The sequence below is a fragment of the Mixophyes fleayi genome, chromosome 5, assembly GCF_038048845.1.
Source record: "Mixophyes fleayi isolate aMixFle1 chromosome 5, aMixFle1.hap1, whole genome shotgun sequence".
Classification (NCBI taxonomy): domain Eukaryota; kingdom Metazoa; phylum Chordata; class Amphibia; order Anura; family Limnodynastidae; genus Mixophyes; species Mixophyes fleayi.
In genome coordinates this window covers 136,770,406-136,787,130 of record NC_134406.1, presented here as the reverse complement: position 1 = coordinate 136,787,130, position 16,725 = coordinate 136,770,406, and the positions used below count along the sequence as shown (strand labels likewise).

The window sequence follows — 16,725 nt, the reverse complement described above, 5'->3', positions numbered from 1 at the left end:
TACTGCTCATACTTAGCACAATAACTATATTTTTATTTTTCCACCTTACCAAGCATTTATTTACTTTATTTCCCCACACCTAGTGCACCTTGTAAAGCTATTACCCCCCCAAAAAAAAGATGTTTTTCTTAAGATACAATACAATATTACCATAATAGTCTTATAAACAGATTCCCACAATATAATAATCAATAGTTTAGATCAGATTTATTAACAGGTCATACTGTTACCCATCCCCGCTACACCCGAAATTAACATATCAAACATTTTCAGCAGCATTTTCAGGGTATTTAGGGTTAACCCTAATCCTAACCTAACCTTAACTCCTAACCCTAATACCCCATAACCCCTAAAATAATAGTTACATGACATTAATGACAGGAGGATCCGTCCATCGCTGCATTAACCCAAGTCGCGGTTTCTGATGACGTCAACAGACTGAGTCGTCCCATCAAGTCATCTGCATCCTGGTAAGTAGATTTTTTTTCATGTCGCTGTAGTATGCAATTGAAGTCCTCATGTCGTCTTCTTCAGTGTCGGGGTAGTCAGTACTGTTAATAGGTACTACACACGTAATTGTGGTGCCAAGACGCACATTTCTAAACAGCCATTAGACCATTGTGACAGGATGGACCGCCTATGCCACCCTGTCTGTTTTCTACATTCCCTTTTGTTATCCCAAATACACCATCTAGCCGCAGTAGGGGGGGCTTACAAGTGCTGTCACCACTGGACTCCTTACTGGCATCCAGTACCGGGTATCTTTTGGGTAACTGACGCTGCAAGTGTACCCCGTTACTGGTATACCTGGGCTGATACCCCTGACCTCTTCCTATGGATTAGGGTTGCTGTGGATGGACCATCCCTAGCCTTTCACACTGGCAAGAGCTGCTGGGTAACGGGCAGAGCGGTGGTACCGGAAAGCTGGGTCCAAATCTCAGAACAGCCAGGAACGGATTAGAGTCTAATCTGTAGGTCACAGGGATAGAGAAGTTTCCAAGCAGATCTTTGAAGCAAGTGATGTTTATTTGCTCACACTAGTTTAAAGTACCAGTGAGCAGGTCAGATGAAACAAGAAGAATGATTTTCAATACAAAACAGTGCTTTTTATACAGTTTTGGACACAGCTGTCTGAGCTATTTTTTGTATCAGGATACAATATGTTTACCCAAACATGTATTTACATGCAATGCAAAGCAATCAACATTTGCAATTATCTGTGATATCCTAAAACTTGCTGTGATTTGCTGCATCTTGTTTTAGACACCTTCCTGTGCTTCAGGTGCTGGACCCTCACACATCAAAAGGTCTAATTAACATGTGATTAGCATGGGTCCTTTCTTCAGACAGTTGCATAATACACATTTCCTCCACTTGAGAATTCCCAAAGAAAAGTTACAAAACCTGAAACAAGTCATTTCTCTAAACCAAAATACACAAAAAGAGTTCCTCAACAAAAGCTTACTGTATAAGATATATACCTCAGAAATAATGCATTTCCTCTAGCACAGTTAAAACAAAAAACGAATCTCCTCCCCTGGTCTCAGAAATAAAGATATTTCCTTTACCAAAATACACACAGTATCAAAAATAAGTACATTTGCAATTATATAAAGAAATTTCCTTTAAATAAATTTATACCGCAAGTTTTTTATAAGTGATCCAGTCACAACCATATTTTAAGAAAACACTATAGATGACTAAAGTGTACACCAGCTAACACTATAGGAGGCTCTGCCGTAAACTTGTTCCCAGAATGTACACCAATTACTAGGTATCCTATGCAGTGAATGGATATTTGAATAGAACTCTATTGTCATTGTCTAATATGTGTTTCTGAATAAGCTGAACATATTTTAAATAATAATTTCTATTAACATGGGATCTATTCTGTATTATGATATTTAGTTTAAATGTTGAAAGGCTCCTATCTCGTCCATAGTTTCTATTAATTTGCTATTACTATTAATATTCAGCAGGAACATACCACAATTATTTTTAACTGTTCATTAACCAAACATGACCATTATAGACTGCTGGGTATCTGGGTATAAAATATGTAATGCAGCAAATACTGTTTACAACTCTACAACGTGTGTTTACAAATGAATTTCCTGGAGGTCCAGCACATTTATTCATCAGCAACAGTGGATCTCTGTGTAAGAATCTCTGGGCTTTCATTAGACGGATGTCAGGAAACGGATAACATCTTCTTACTAAAGCATTTGTTATGCTAAAGAATAAAAATATTCAGATGTATGTACCAAAGTGGTAAAAACATAATTTTTAAAATTGTATATTTAAGCATTATATGTGGTTCTGATAACATCCTAAACCTTTTACATGTAAACTTGGATACGTATGTTTTTAGTAGTTCTTTTATATCAGGCAACTTGTATTTTAGCTGTAGTAAACCTTTCAACGGATTGAAAAATTGTTTTAGTGACATTTAGGATTATTTTTTTCATGATCATTAATACCAGACCAAATTCTGGAGTGAGACACATGGGCTGCTATAAAATATAAATTATTATCTCACATGTAAGCAAGAACCACAGAGAACATGAATGACATACCCCATAAAGCAAACAACAATGCCTAATCTTTCCGTTTGGTAACTCTATAAATCTTCTCGTTCTAATCAACTGGGTCCTGGAGATACTAACATAGTTAAGCCGGCACAATTTATTGAGATAGATTTTACACACTGTAAGTCAGCATAGAATATAAAATACAGTCCTCACAATCTAAAAAGGATCTTGGGATAAATCATACAAAGCATACACTACAAAAAGGATAAAGTTCCTTACCTGGATCATTGAGCAGCATTACCAAGTCAAATGCTGTATAGCCATTTTTTGCACGCAGGTTAACATCAGCTCCCTGATTTAATAGGTAAATAACAATTTCTTTATTTCTAAACAAGGAGAGAGAAAAAATAAATTAAAAATGTATTTTTCTTTTTTATTTAATTCAGGTTGGGCTTCCTGTTTTAAATAAAGAAAATGTAGTCCACTAACAGCAGGGTTTATTGTCAATGTATATTTCCATATGTTAACTAAAAGGTTAGTTGCAGATTTGTACTTTTTGAGTAGCAACTGAAATATGGATTGGTCTGTCCAATTATACTGATGTATTATCCATAGAGTAACTAAAAAAAAACTAAAAAAAAAAAAAAAAAAAAAAAAACTCTTGAATAAATGGCACACATTACAAAATATAAAAACAACAAAATAATCAGTGTAAAGCAGCTGTATATAGGATGCTGCAATCCTCCACAAATATATATAAAACAATCAACAAAAGGAATACAGTGCTAGCTAAACCATGTTCAAGTAATTAACTATAAAGTAATTCATACATAATACAAAATAGAATCTCTGACTAATCACCGGTACAAATAAATTGAATATCCAAAAACCATATATAACTATCTAATAATATAATATGCTATGAATATAACATAAGAGGTAATAAGAACTCATAAGAACATATAAAAAGCTGACAATGTATCAAGGGTACAATCTCTAGAACATCAAATCAGAGCTGTGTGAAACTCTGAAGAAATATCCAAAAATGCACAATGCATAGATGATGTAAAAATTCCAATTTCGAAAGCGTAATAAAAAGGCAGTGCCGTTCACTGTATAAAGATGTCAATATATACTTGCAATAGTTCTCGTGGTGATATAGCGTTGTCCAAATCCCAATTTCCCATTGATAGATGATGGTAGATAAAACAAGCTGTAGACATAAATGAATGAATCCATCTGTGATGTTAGTAGTTACCCATGTTCTCTGGACTACTGTTAGAACCAGTCCCGCTCACTTAACGGTGAGTGGGTGTCACGGGCACTAGGAGTTCTGCCCAGGATTCACCAGTTGACTATGCTTACCAGAGGGGCGGAGTTTGCACAGCGGTCCTCTGGCAGCAGGGTGAATAGTGGAACGTATATAACAGCAGATGGAGAGAGGATGCCAATGGAATTGATGATAGTCAGTGACTTGCAGCTATACTGGTAGATGAGTCAGTGACTTGCAGCTATACTGGTAGATGAGTCAGCGACTTGCAGCTATACTGGTAGATGAGTCAGCGACTTGCAGCTATAGTGGAAGGCAGGTTTCAACCACGGAGAGCAGGGTGGACGTGAGCAGGTGAAGGAAGGTAATGGGAGAGTCAGTGGTCTGCGGATAGCAAGTTGTACCACTGCTGTGATGGGAAGACTTGTCCAAGTGCAGGTAGGTAGCGGGAAGTCAGTGGTCTGCGTATAGCAAGTTGTACCACTGCTGTGATGAGAAGACTTGTCCAGGTGCAGGTAGATAGAGGAAGCGTCAGTGGTCTGCGGATAGCAAGTTGTACCACTGCGAGTAGGTGAGGACTTGTCCAGGTGCGGATAAGTGGAGGAATGAAAAGAGTCAATAACTGTATGAAGACAATGAAAGCACAGAGGAACTGTCCCAAACAGATATGCAGCGATATAGCTAATAGTCTATGACGGTATGTATACCACTGCTGAGTAGAGAGGCTTGTACAAAGCGGATATGCAGCGTATCAGCTAATAGTCTATAGCGGGTATGGATACCGCTGCTGAGTAGAGAAGCTTGTCCTAAGCGGATATGCAAGGTAACAGTTGATAGTCAATAACAAGTAAGCATACCGTTGATGAGTAGAGAAGCTTGTCCACGAGGATATGCAGGCACAGCAGGAGCGCTGAACGGCTGAAGCGGGTATGGGAACCGCAGGTGAGCAGAGCAGGTAATCCAGCAGACAGCTGAGGACACGAGCAGGATACAAGAGTCAGTAGCGGGTATGAGAACCGCTGATGAGCGGATCAGGTAATCCAGCAGACAGCTGAGGACACGAGCAGGATACAGAAGTCAGTAGCGGGTATGGGATCCACCGATGAGTAGAGCAGATAATCAGCAGGAGACTGAAGACACGAGCAGGACACAGGAGTCAGTAGCGGGTATGGGATCCACCGATGAGTAGAGCAGGTAATCAGCAGGAAACTGAAGACACGAGCAGGACACAGGAGACACCTTCAGAGACTCACAGGGAATGAGACTCAAGATCAGGCAACGATGTAATGAGCACAGGTGCCTTAAATAGGGAGAGGTGCCTGATCCACCAATTAGATTAAAAGCAAAGGTCATAAGAGTTCTTGGATGCTGCGCATGCGCAGTCCATCAAGATGGCGGACGGCCGCGGCTCAGGACAGGCGCCGGCAGGAAGGCCAGAGAACCACGCACCAGCGCAGAGGCACCCACGGTCCGGTGAGTGACAGTGGGAAAAATTTAGCGAAAAAGCTGCCAGGCAAACAGCTGTATACTCCATCAACAAAATACTCACCTGATCGTCAGGTACAGAACTGGAATAGGTGACTTCAGCTAACGGAGGCTAGCGGCAGACAAGCTTCACTGATCCATAGAGTTAGCAGTACAGTTGCTAAATTATGAAAATTTGCATAAAGCTTGAACAATATTACCTAGGAATTATCTTTCATTGAACAGACACAAGACTACACTTGTTTTACTCAGCAATATGATATCAAAAACTTCATGTTATTACAAATGTATATTTCTCCTTCAGCCTAGAGAAAATAGAAATAAATTATGGGGTATAAAAGGATGTAGTGCATTTGAACTAGAATATTTTCCTCTATATCTTAACCCCTCTCTCTGCACTACACCTTCACTCCCTGTACATAAAACAATTTGCTGTTTTTGACATTGTTTGGTGCAGGTCGAAGGTAATATACAACGAGTTGGGTATAGCTCATTGCGATATCACAGACTACTGATCACTTCCCCTCTTCGCAATTCTTGCGCTGATCCCTGGCAAGAATAGAAATTAGCATTTGCAGAAGAGGGAGGGTGTACAACTTCTTTAGGCATCTTAAGAATACAGGTTTGTTTTCTGCTACATGATGATTGATAGGACTTGACACGCAGAGACATTAGGAATACTGACTATAATGGTCAGGAGAGGAATGTTTAAAGCTCATCTGACTAGGATCAGTGTACATTTTAGTTTCAGTGTCCTTTCCCTGTTTACCTATATGTCCCCACAGTTGAAGTGAGTGGGGATACAACATGCAGTATTTAATAAAATCATAAGAATGTTCACAACAGTAGAGAGTATTTTAGCAAGTATGATTATCATGCAGGAGGCTGTGACCTGTCCAATTATGTCAGTGAGAGGCAGGGGCACTTTTGCTGCTCAATACAATAATCCGTAATAGTGGTTAACAGTTAAGCAGCTGTGAATGTAGTTGTCAGCCATGTACACTTAGGAAAGTAATATGGACAGCCACAATGGTAAGGTCATCTTTCTTGCACATTAATAACAACAATATGGATGGAGATCCCCTTTGAAAATATTTTCCTTCTAAATTACATTATTACATATTGCAAATGATTTTAATCGGTAATTATATTGAACTTACCCATGGTAAGTGGCTTGCATTAGGGCTGTCCAGGCATGGACACTGTCCTGTTTGTTTATATCTGCATTCTTATCAACCAGAAGGTGCACTAGTTCCAGTTTCCCAGTAACTGCAGCTATCATTAGTGGAGATGCTCCATCTGCATTAACAGCATTGACTTGGTTTGGATCCTCATCTACAATCTCTTTAACCAGCAACAGATTCCCTAGAAATGTACAAAATAGAACATACATAAACATTTATAGAATACATTGTAGTTATCTACTTATACCACTATACACATACAATATGGCCAGCAACAAATCAGAATACAAAAGGATTACCTCACCATGGCACAACAGACAGCTGAAGCTCATCCCACATCTCTAAATCACTTCTGATGTGATGTCATACAGGTCAAAAAGCTATTCTTCAGGCATTTGAGTTATTGTGACATCACTGGCCCTGCCCCTGTGTACAAATTAATCAATCCACACAGTGCCTGTTTGTATAGCAAGTCTTAGCATTACAGTAACTCAGACTCGGCTTGCTTGGTTAGAGAAGCACATGCCTACTAACATGACAACCCACTGCAGAGGAGTAAAAGACAGCATATGCTGGACATATTTGGTTAGGTATAAAAACACCAGTTACGTCTTGTATATTCTTCAGTTTGCAAATTCACAGCTTTTGCGACATATTAATGTCAAATGGTGGCTTTAACTTCTCTTTCAAAACCAGAAGGCTATACAGAGATTCAGTTTAGATTACTGTACCAGTTTAGTCTGTCTTCAGACTGATCAACAGAGAAAAGGTTCCCGAGTAAAAGCCCTGATGTGCTTTGTTTCATGCAGTAGGATGACAGGGCCTATGTATATAGTTCCTTTCAACATCAGACACACCAGAAGTGGGTCATTACAGTCACGAAGTATCAGCATTTCCTTGGGAACCATTTAGGCTGAGGAGGAATGGTTATGCACATACAGCCAGTCATCTCACTGCTATCACTGCGGTTTGGGCAGTCTGTCAAATTCAAACTTGGAGGGTTGCTATGTATGCTTAGCAGATCAACTCCTAGCATAGCTCCATAATGTGAGCGCCTACTGGGGACCCAGTAACTTTGCACTCTATGGGGTATATTTATTAAAACAGTGCGATGACAGTCGTTATGCATCGCTGCAAATCGCAGCCATGCATTATGAGGCACCACTGTAATTTATCCTGCCACAGTTGCTATTGCAATTCCTCCATTCCTGGCAGTGAATGGAGGAATTGCAATAGCACTTCCACGGGTGAGGGATCCAGTGAAGCCGGAGAGGATTCAGCTGGATCCCATTGAAAATGACCGGTAACGCCATCCTAAGCTCTGCTTTTCGCAGCTTAATGAATTGCAGAGGTTCGCAGTTCCTATATTAATATATGGGGACTGCATTAAGAGACATTAAAATGGCTTATGGCAGGAGAATTAAGATTACTCCTGCCATAAACCCTTCATAAATTGTGCGATGGCCATTTTACAGAGAAACTGCTGCTTTTCTTTCCCTTAAGTCTATTTTGTCAGCTGTGCTGTTAACCAGTTAGTCAGGATCCTACTGTGATATCCTCCACTTTACTATGCGTTTGCTCCTGTGTCGGTTTCCTTTTCTCGGTCCTGTACCCTTGCTGGCCGTAGAGAAAAGTCATTGAGAATTGGATTGCTCTTTCAAGGTACTGACCCTTTTGTTAAATTTGATAATCGGTTCTGTTTTTTTCTTGCTTTATATCTAACTTACTACTTACTGTAGTCTGTATACTTAGCTCCATTCTCATATAACACTTAACTATTAATTTTTACTTTCCATTTTCCTATATGTCACCCCTCCAGCTAACATTTCGTTATTAAATCTCCCTGTTTACCTTTCTTTCCGGACACAAAGTAAATAACTCCAAATCAGAAGCGCTTGCGCTACATCTCTCACCTCACATAAAGAAAGTCCTAGAGCTTAATTTTGAGTTTCAGTGGCGACCCAAAGCAATCCGCTATCTGGGAGTCTATATAAAACAAACTCCTACGAAAATTTGTTTCAAGCTAATTTCCCCCCTTTGTTGTCTACAATAAAACGTGACCTATCGACCTGGGGTTCTCTTTACATCTCGTGGTTCGGAAGGATCAACGCCATCAAAATGAATGTCTTACCCAGACTTTTATATTTATTTCAGACCCTTCCGGTTAAAGTCCCTGACTCTTTCTTGGGCTCCATCCAATCTATATGCGGTGAGTTTGTATGGCAGGGTAAGAGGCCCAGACGCAGCAAACTTTGTCTAGCTAAATCTAAATATAATGGTGGTCTGGGTCTCCCCCTGTTTGACAAATATTACCAAGCTACACAATTGACTCATCTCATTTCTTGGCTCTCGCCACTGGGAACCAAGAGGTGGGTGGATATCGAAGATTTGTTGTCTCCAGATATAGGAGTTCGCTTTCTACCTTGGATTTCTAGGAGTGTCAGACCAGCCTCAGTCCTTGTTACGCCCTCCATCCGTTTTACACTGGAGGTTTGGGACAAATTGAACAAAAAATATACACTAGCCCCATATCCTTCGCCTCTCACCCAGCTGTGGAGACACCCTGGTCTCCCACAGGGGTGCATCAATGCTTTTGCTTACCCTTGGAGGAATGCAGGAATAGACCGTTTTCTTCATTTGATGGGAGAGCATGCTCCACGCTCTTTCACAGACCTGAGTGAGAAACATGCACTTCCAAACAACCTTTACTTTTACTATATACAAATTAAAAGCTTTATTCAAGCCCAGACTCATTCATCTAGGTTGCGGTTGCCAACACCCTTTGAGAGGCACTGTATTTATAGCCCGGGTCGTCGTGGCTATATATCGATCCTGTATAGTTCCCTCGTGTCCTCCTCATCTCCTCCTAAGGAACCGTTTGAGCAGGCTTGGGAACAGGATCTCGGAGTGACACTGGACGAGGAGAGATGGTCGCTCATTCGTGAAAAAATCTCAAGGTCATCTATTAATACAGCTATCCGTGAAAACTCATACAAGGTCTACACCAGATGGTATATGGTCCCTGAGAGGCTCCATGCTATCTTTCCCCAAACCTCAAATTTATGTTGGCGTGATTGCGGGGCGGTGGGCTCTTTTCTCCATGTTTGGTGGGATTGCCCTCTGGTGGCTAAATTCTGGGACGAAGTTATATCTCTGGTCCGACAGGTCACCTCAATTAACGTGCCTAAGAATCCACTCTCGGTGCTCCTTTACCAACCTATCAAGGGCATTACTAAGACATCAGATAAGCTGATCCGACACATTTATAATGCAGCTAAGTTACAAATAGCTAGTGAATGGAAGAAGGCCTCACAACCTTCTAAAGAGGGAGTTATGAAAAGAACTTGGCACACGGCATCCATGGAATATATGACTAGTCTCCTCCATGACAAGGTCCCCACGTTCCACAAAATATGGGACCCTTGGTATTACTTTAACAACAGCACTATGCCAGGCCTCTCATAAGCCTAAGTTGCTTCTTCCTCTTCTTCTCTCCTCAATCTCGGTAACTCTCTTTCTCCTATTCTCCTCGTGCTCCCTCTATCCACCTCTCCCCCTCTGTCCTTCCCCCCTTCCTCCCCTCCCCTCGTACCTCCCCAAAAAAATAAAAAATCATAGCAGTATGTTCTATTCACTAGATAAGTACAATGGCGTAAGTTGCACCTCTGCTATTGGGGGAAAAAATTTTCTATCTCAATTGTCCACTTCGCAGATCTTTAACTCCCTCCTGGAATGTTTCTGGATGAGAAAGATGTATTCTTATTTTGTCTGTCACTTTCTTTTGCATTTCTCATTTTTCTTATCTGGTGTCCTTATATCTAGTAATAATGATACCTGGACAAGATGTATGATTTGTACTGTTGTGCTGTATACATGTATCTGCTGTTATAAATAAAAAGTTTTAAAAGAAAAAAATCTCCCTGTGTACCCACTACTTCCCCTGTATTTGCTCCTGCATGATTCCAACCCCACCCAATTTGACTCATTACTCTGGCAAGCTAGGTAACTAAGATTTAAGGTATTTAAAACCAGAATATGCTCTACAAATCAGCTGAAAGTGACTACAATATGATTTTCATCTAAATTAAAAGAACAAAGTCCAGAAACTGAACTGTTGAAGACATAAAGCTTAAATAAATACATATCTAAATAATAACTGTATGTTTAGATCTTAAAAAAACATACCCATTTTCACAGCATGAAAGATGTCAGGTCGACGCTTTTCTTCATCTAGAAAAAATCATGATGAAAAAAAATAAAAAATAATTCTAATAATGTTTTTTTTTACTTCGACATATGCTTAGATTTTTTTACATTCACCTATTAAAAAAACATAAACCCCAAACCATTATTACATTTCTGGAGTTCTTAGACTATAGTATAGCTTAATAAATTAAAGAAATTACACATTAAAATTAATAAATTCACCTACCCCTCACCATAATTTATAATACCTACAACCATAATGGATCATTTTTTTCTTTTTTATACCTCAATGACTGCCTTGGTTGCCTCATACTAACCAATGTACTCTTATGGCCTAATTCATTAAGGAAAGGAAAGCAAAAAAAATTAGTAACTTTTCACCTTGGCAAAACCATGTTGCGTTGAAGGGGAGGTAAATATAAAATGTGGGGACAAATTTATAGTTGGGGTAGGGCATGTCCTATATCAACTTTAAATTTCAGTGTAAAATTACAGATAAGTATTTGTGTGCTACATGAAAAAACAGAAAGTATTTAACTTATGTACAAAATAATAAACTAATATGCACCCCTTGCATTGTAATATGGTTTTGTACAGGAGAAAACTTACAAATTTGTTTGCTTTACTTAATGAATCAGGACCTTCATGTTTACCTGCTCCAAGCCTGCAGCATGCATTTCTCCTGCCTTGCATTTTAATAATACTATTCTATGTTCCACAATATTGTACTATTAAATGAAGATCATCAGAGTGTCAGAGAGGACTTATAGTTACTTGGACAACTATCAAATTGTTTCCATGAAGGCTGGGAGCAACAACTGAGCAGTGCAGTTTGTTATTCACCAGATAGTTTTTATTAATTTAAGTATGGAACCACTTTAAATGGAACTCCTTTTTTATTTATTGTTACTTGCACATCCTGTAGTCCATAATGACATGATATGTATAATACTTTGTTATCTCATTTTCTTTGCATTTCCTGCAAATAAATGCGAGAGACTCCATTGCACAACCTTAGAGTTCCTTGACTATAGTGTTTTTACATGTGTTGGAGACATGATTGAAATTTGCTTTCGTTATAACTTATATAAAATAAGTCCATGAGAGTGAATTTAAACATACTTTAAAGCCTCCTAAAATAATTTGAAAATACATTCAATTTTATAGGAACATCTTAAAACATAATGTACTAAATTTTAAGTAAATGCTATATATTGTGGTTGAACAAAAAAACCCAAAACATTTTAAATCTACTATGTTCTTCCGACATGTAACCACAGAACACACACACACACAAAATAAATACAATAGTTGTTCCCTACCAGTCTTAGGCCGGATTGTTGTTATAGAATCCAAGTAATCTTTCATGTCTTTGTGTTTGAAGTTTAGGGCAATTTCAAAAGGTGTTTTCTCCAAACTGTTTACTTGGTCTGGATCAGCTCCTCTATCGACCAGCTGCTGGGCTACACTTACACGGCCATGCAGAGCAGCCAACATCAAAGGACTCCAACCTGTCTTAACGCGGTAATTCACATCAGCTCCCCAGTCCAGCAAGAGACGCACCACCGCTTCGTGAGCATGCTGTGCGGCTGTCATTAGGGCAGTAATTTCTGGCATATCCTCTCTGTGGCCTTTGCTACTTACTACATTGACATCAAAATGATCATAATTGTCCACAAAAGCACCACTTTCAAGAAGCAGCTTGACCACGTTTGCATGACCCCCTCTTGAGGCCACCGTAAGGACACTTGCTCCCAGACGATTCTGAGCATTGACATCTGCACCATTCTCCAGTAGTATAAGTGCAACATTTAGATGCCCTGACCTGAAAGAGTAAAAATAATGAACAAAATAAAATTATCCCAAACTCTAATTTTATTATTTAAACAAGACATTAATAGTACGCCACAGTGCCCCAAAGTTCTTCCCTCAAACCGCTATTGCATTACAAAAACAAACCACCAATAGACCAGTATATCCCTAGCTACTTTATTTTTTCTAACATCAGTTTACCCTGTTGATGATATCCTGTGTAAGTGAGCATATATTTACCTCATTGATTCTTTTTACATCTACTAGGCTGAAATCACAAGACAATTCTAATAAAGGAAAAGAACAATGAAATATAGATTTGTTAAATGGGAGATATACTCATGAAGTAATGCAAGTAAATTAAATAAAATAAGATCTTGTCAGTGTCAGAACAAGATAAAAAGTATTAGTCTGGCATATCACAATAAATGTGGCCAATATTTAAAACAACAAAACTATACGTTCAAAAAGAAGCTTTATATACTTACGATAAATCTGTTTATCGGATTCCTTCTGGGGGACACTGCTTACCATGGGGTTGTGTGAGGGGGGAGGAGGAGTTGGCACTTAACTAGTTAATTCAGTGAGCTGCCGACAGACCCCCTCCCCCTGCAACTCCCCTGTACTTTCAGTTTATTTATAAAGCCCTAAAGAAGATAGGCCAATCAACAAAGAACATAAAAAAGAAGAGCAGAAGGGAGAGAACATAGTGTCCCCCAGAAGGAATCAGAGAAACAGATTTATCGTAAGTATATAAATCTTCTTTTCTCTTTCATCCATCTGGGGGACACTGCTTACATGGGGACTTTCTAAAGCAGCCCCCTTGAAGGGAGGGACCGCTCTGATAGTCCGGCACATAGAGCACTACAGCCAAAACTTGCGTCTGCCGACGCAAAGACATTGACTTGGTAACACTTTGTAAACGTATGGACCGAGGACCAGGTGGCTGCTCTGCATAACTGATCCTGAACTGATAACTGAGGCCCCATTTCTTGCAGCCAAAGACGTCCCCACAAAACGGATAGAATGGGCAACAATACGATCTGGCACAGGACAGTTAGGACTGATATAAGCCTGCTTAATAGTAAAAGTAAGCCATCTAGCAATAGATTGCTTAGAGGCTGGCCATCCACGTCTTGAGAAGTCAAAACAAATAAGGAATCTGTACGGCGAACCTTTGAAGTCCTGTTTACACAGATTCTGAGAGAGCTGTGACAACATCTAAAAATTTCATAGTTCCTGTTCCAGGCCCTTGAGAGTATTCTGTGAACACTGGAACTGCTATTTCCTGGTTTACATGAAAACCAGAAATGATGGAACTGTTCTAAGAATCGCTCTGTCATCATGAAACACCAGATAAGGTTCTCTACAAGACAGTGCCCCCAGCTCGGAAACTCTACGGGCTGAGGCAATAGCAAGAAGGAAAATCACTTTCCATGTTAAGAACCGTAACTATGCAGACTAACGGTTCAAAGGGAGGCTTATGCAGCATATTAAGGACCAAATTAAGATCCCAAGGAGCCGTGGGCGGAACTTATGGAGGTTGGATATGTAGGACTCCATGTAGGAAAGTCCTAACATCCGGTATGTCTGCCAGATGTCTGTGAAAAAACACTGAAAGAGCCGAAACTTGTACTTTTAAAGATCCTAGGAGAAGACCTCCATCCAGCCCATCCTGTAGAAAAGCAAGAAACCTAGCAAGGCGGAATGAATTTGAATTGTAGGTACGGTTTTCACACCATCTACCGTATGTAAGCCAGATACGGATATATATCCGAGCCGAACTTGGCTTTCTAGCGTTAAGGGTATCTACTACTCGTGAGGAGAACCCTCTGGATTTCCAAAGGTTGGCTTCAAAAGCATGCCGTTAAATTCAGCCGCGGCAAGATGCAGGAATGGTCCTTGAATTAGCAGATACTCGCGAAGAGGTAACCGAAGACCTGGCCCTACCGCCATTAACAGGATCTCCGGATACCCCAGGGATCGTATCTTGTCCTCTGGAAGAAACATTTTCTGACTGTTGTTATCCATTATCAGTCACAGAAAAGTCATTCTCTGACAAGGAGTTAACTGGGACTTGGGGCGGTTTATGAGCCAACTATGCCCTTCCAGAATACTGATGGTAAGACGAAGGTGCTCCTCGAGCAAAAGAGCTAAAGCCGCCTTGATTAGTAAGTCATCCAGATAGGGCACTAATTGCAGCCTTCTGGAATGAAGATAAGCCGCCATAACCCCATAACGTTTGTAAACACCCGAGGTGCTGTTGAAAGGCCGAATGGAAGAGCCCTGAATTGGAAGTGGGCAGACCCCACTGTGAATCTGAAGAGCCTGATGTGCTTCCAGATGGGAATGTGGAGGTAGCCGTCCTTGATATCTATTGACGCTATGAAATGACCTGCCTCCAGTCCGTTCATAACAGATCTCAGGGATTCCATTCGAAATGTGACCACCCGCAGTTGAAGATTCAACTGCTTTAGGTTTAAAAATGGCCGGAAGGAGCCATCCGGCTTTTGGACCAAAAAGAGGTTGAAGTAGAACCCCCTCTCTCCTTTGGTCTTCCGGGACCCTCATCATAACTCCCTGTGAAAAAAGAGAAGCAACACAATTGAAGCATTGCTTGCCTTTTCTGTGGATGGCGGGGCAAGCTGGTTGCAAAAAACCTGAGAGTCTGGTCCCGCCATATCTATTATGTAACCGCTCGTCATGATCCTGCGAATCCAACTGTCCTCCAAGGACTCTGCCCACTGATCCCTGAACAGTAGCAGATGTCCCCCCACTCCCGCCGCCAATAGGGAGGGTGGGAATCATGCTGCCGCTTTATCCGGAAGCTTGGAAGAGGGACGGCTTGAGGAGGAGGAGGAGGAGGAAGACCTACCTCATAGAGTGTTTTCTGGTACCAGACGATCTGGACCTAAATATCTGACCCCTGCCAGACGGGCCGCTTCGAAAGGGCTGTCTAAAAAGACCCAAACCTAGGAGTCCTAGGCCTTGGAACATTGACTGGCAAAAAGGTACTTTTGCCTCCGTATCCTGGGAAATCATGGAATCCAATTCTTCCGGCCCGAATAACACTCCGCTGGAATAAGTGAGGGACTCTAAGGAATTTTAGACTCAAAGTCCGCAACCCAGGACCTGAGCCATTTGGCTCTCCTAGCCGCCATCGCTTTTGCCGAGATAGAGGAGGAAATGTAAGCCGAGTTCTGAGCAGCCTCATAAACGTATCCTGAAGCCTCCTTAAAGTGCAGTGCCAGCGGAAGCAAGTCATAATGTTGCAAAGCTGTAGCTAACTGGTCAGCCCACGTTTTCATAGCTCTGGCAACCCATGCTGATGAAAACGCGGGTCTGGAAGAAGTACCTGCTGCCGTGTAGATGGACTTTTAAAAAGTCTCTATGTTGCGGTCAGTCGGGTCCTGTAAGGAAGCTTTTCCTGGAACAAGAAGTATAGTGTGCGAGCTAAGCGTGCCACTGGTGTATCTACCTTTGGGACCTGTTCCCATGAATAACATCCTCCTCCTCCTAAAGACAAGTACCTTTTTGGAATGATAAACCTACTGTCAGGTTGTTTCCAATATGCTTCTGCGATCTCTTTCAACTCCACAGAAGGAGGGAAACGGATCGCCCGTCTTGTGGCCTTTTTAAAAAGACTACGATCTGTAGATCTAGTCTCCTCTATGTCTAGGAAACGCGGGGTGAATGCATCATACCCCGTTTTTTTCAACTCGCCGGTAATCGGCGAGTTGACAGCTAAAATTTAAAGCGGCGCTGGCTTGTAAAGGCGCCACTTTAAATTTAAGCTGTCATCTCGCCGATTTCCGGCGACTTGTACAACCCGCACTATGATACATTTACCCCTCAGTGTCTGACACACTGCTACGACCAGGTCATCAATCCCCTGATATCTGGGAGACTCGTCTGGGTCCGTGTCACTCACCGGACTGTTAGTGCCTCTAGGTTGGGACATGGGTCTCTCTTGCTCCTGCCGGCGCCTCTCCTGAGCCGCGGCCATCTGCCATCTTGACTAAGATTGCGCATGTGCAGAAACCCTGAACTGTTAATACCTCGCCTCTAGTCTCATTGGTTAATCACCTCTCAGTACTTAAGGCACCTGTTGCCCTTTTACCTTTGCCTGTTCTTGGTTCTCATTCCTTGAGACTCAGAGGTGTTTCCGGTTTCTGCTCGTGTTATCCGTTTGCTCTGGACAAGTCTCCTCTCCACATCGGTAGTAGAACTTTCCCGC

At 41.1% G+C, this 16,725-nt stretch overlaps 1 protein-coding gene across 2 annotated transcripts in view; it reads right to left on the bottom strand.

The window, feature by feature from the left end:
* ANKS6 (ankyrin repeat and sterile alpha motif domain containing 6) overlaps window positions 1-16,725 on the bottom strand; it is a 98,051-nt gene that overhangs the window by 65,339 nt on the left and 15,987 nt on the right. For both annotated transcript variants that reach the window (XM_075212838.1, XM_075212839.1), the window contains exons 2-5: window positions 11,999-12,501; window positions 10,656-10,700; window positions 6,447-6,651; window positions 2,811-2,917 (exon numbers count right to left, since the gene is read on the bottom strand). In XM_075212838.1, the coding sequence (XP_075068939.1) occupies window positions 2,811-2,917; window positions 6,447-6,651; window positions 10,656-10,700; window positions 11,999-12,501 (860 nt within the window). The remainder of the gene's footprint in view (window positions 1-2,810; window positions 2,918-6,446; window positions 6,652-10,655; window positions 10,701-11,998; window positions 12,502-16,725) is intronic.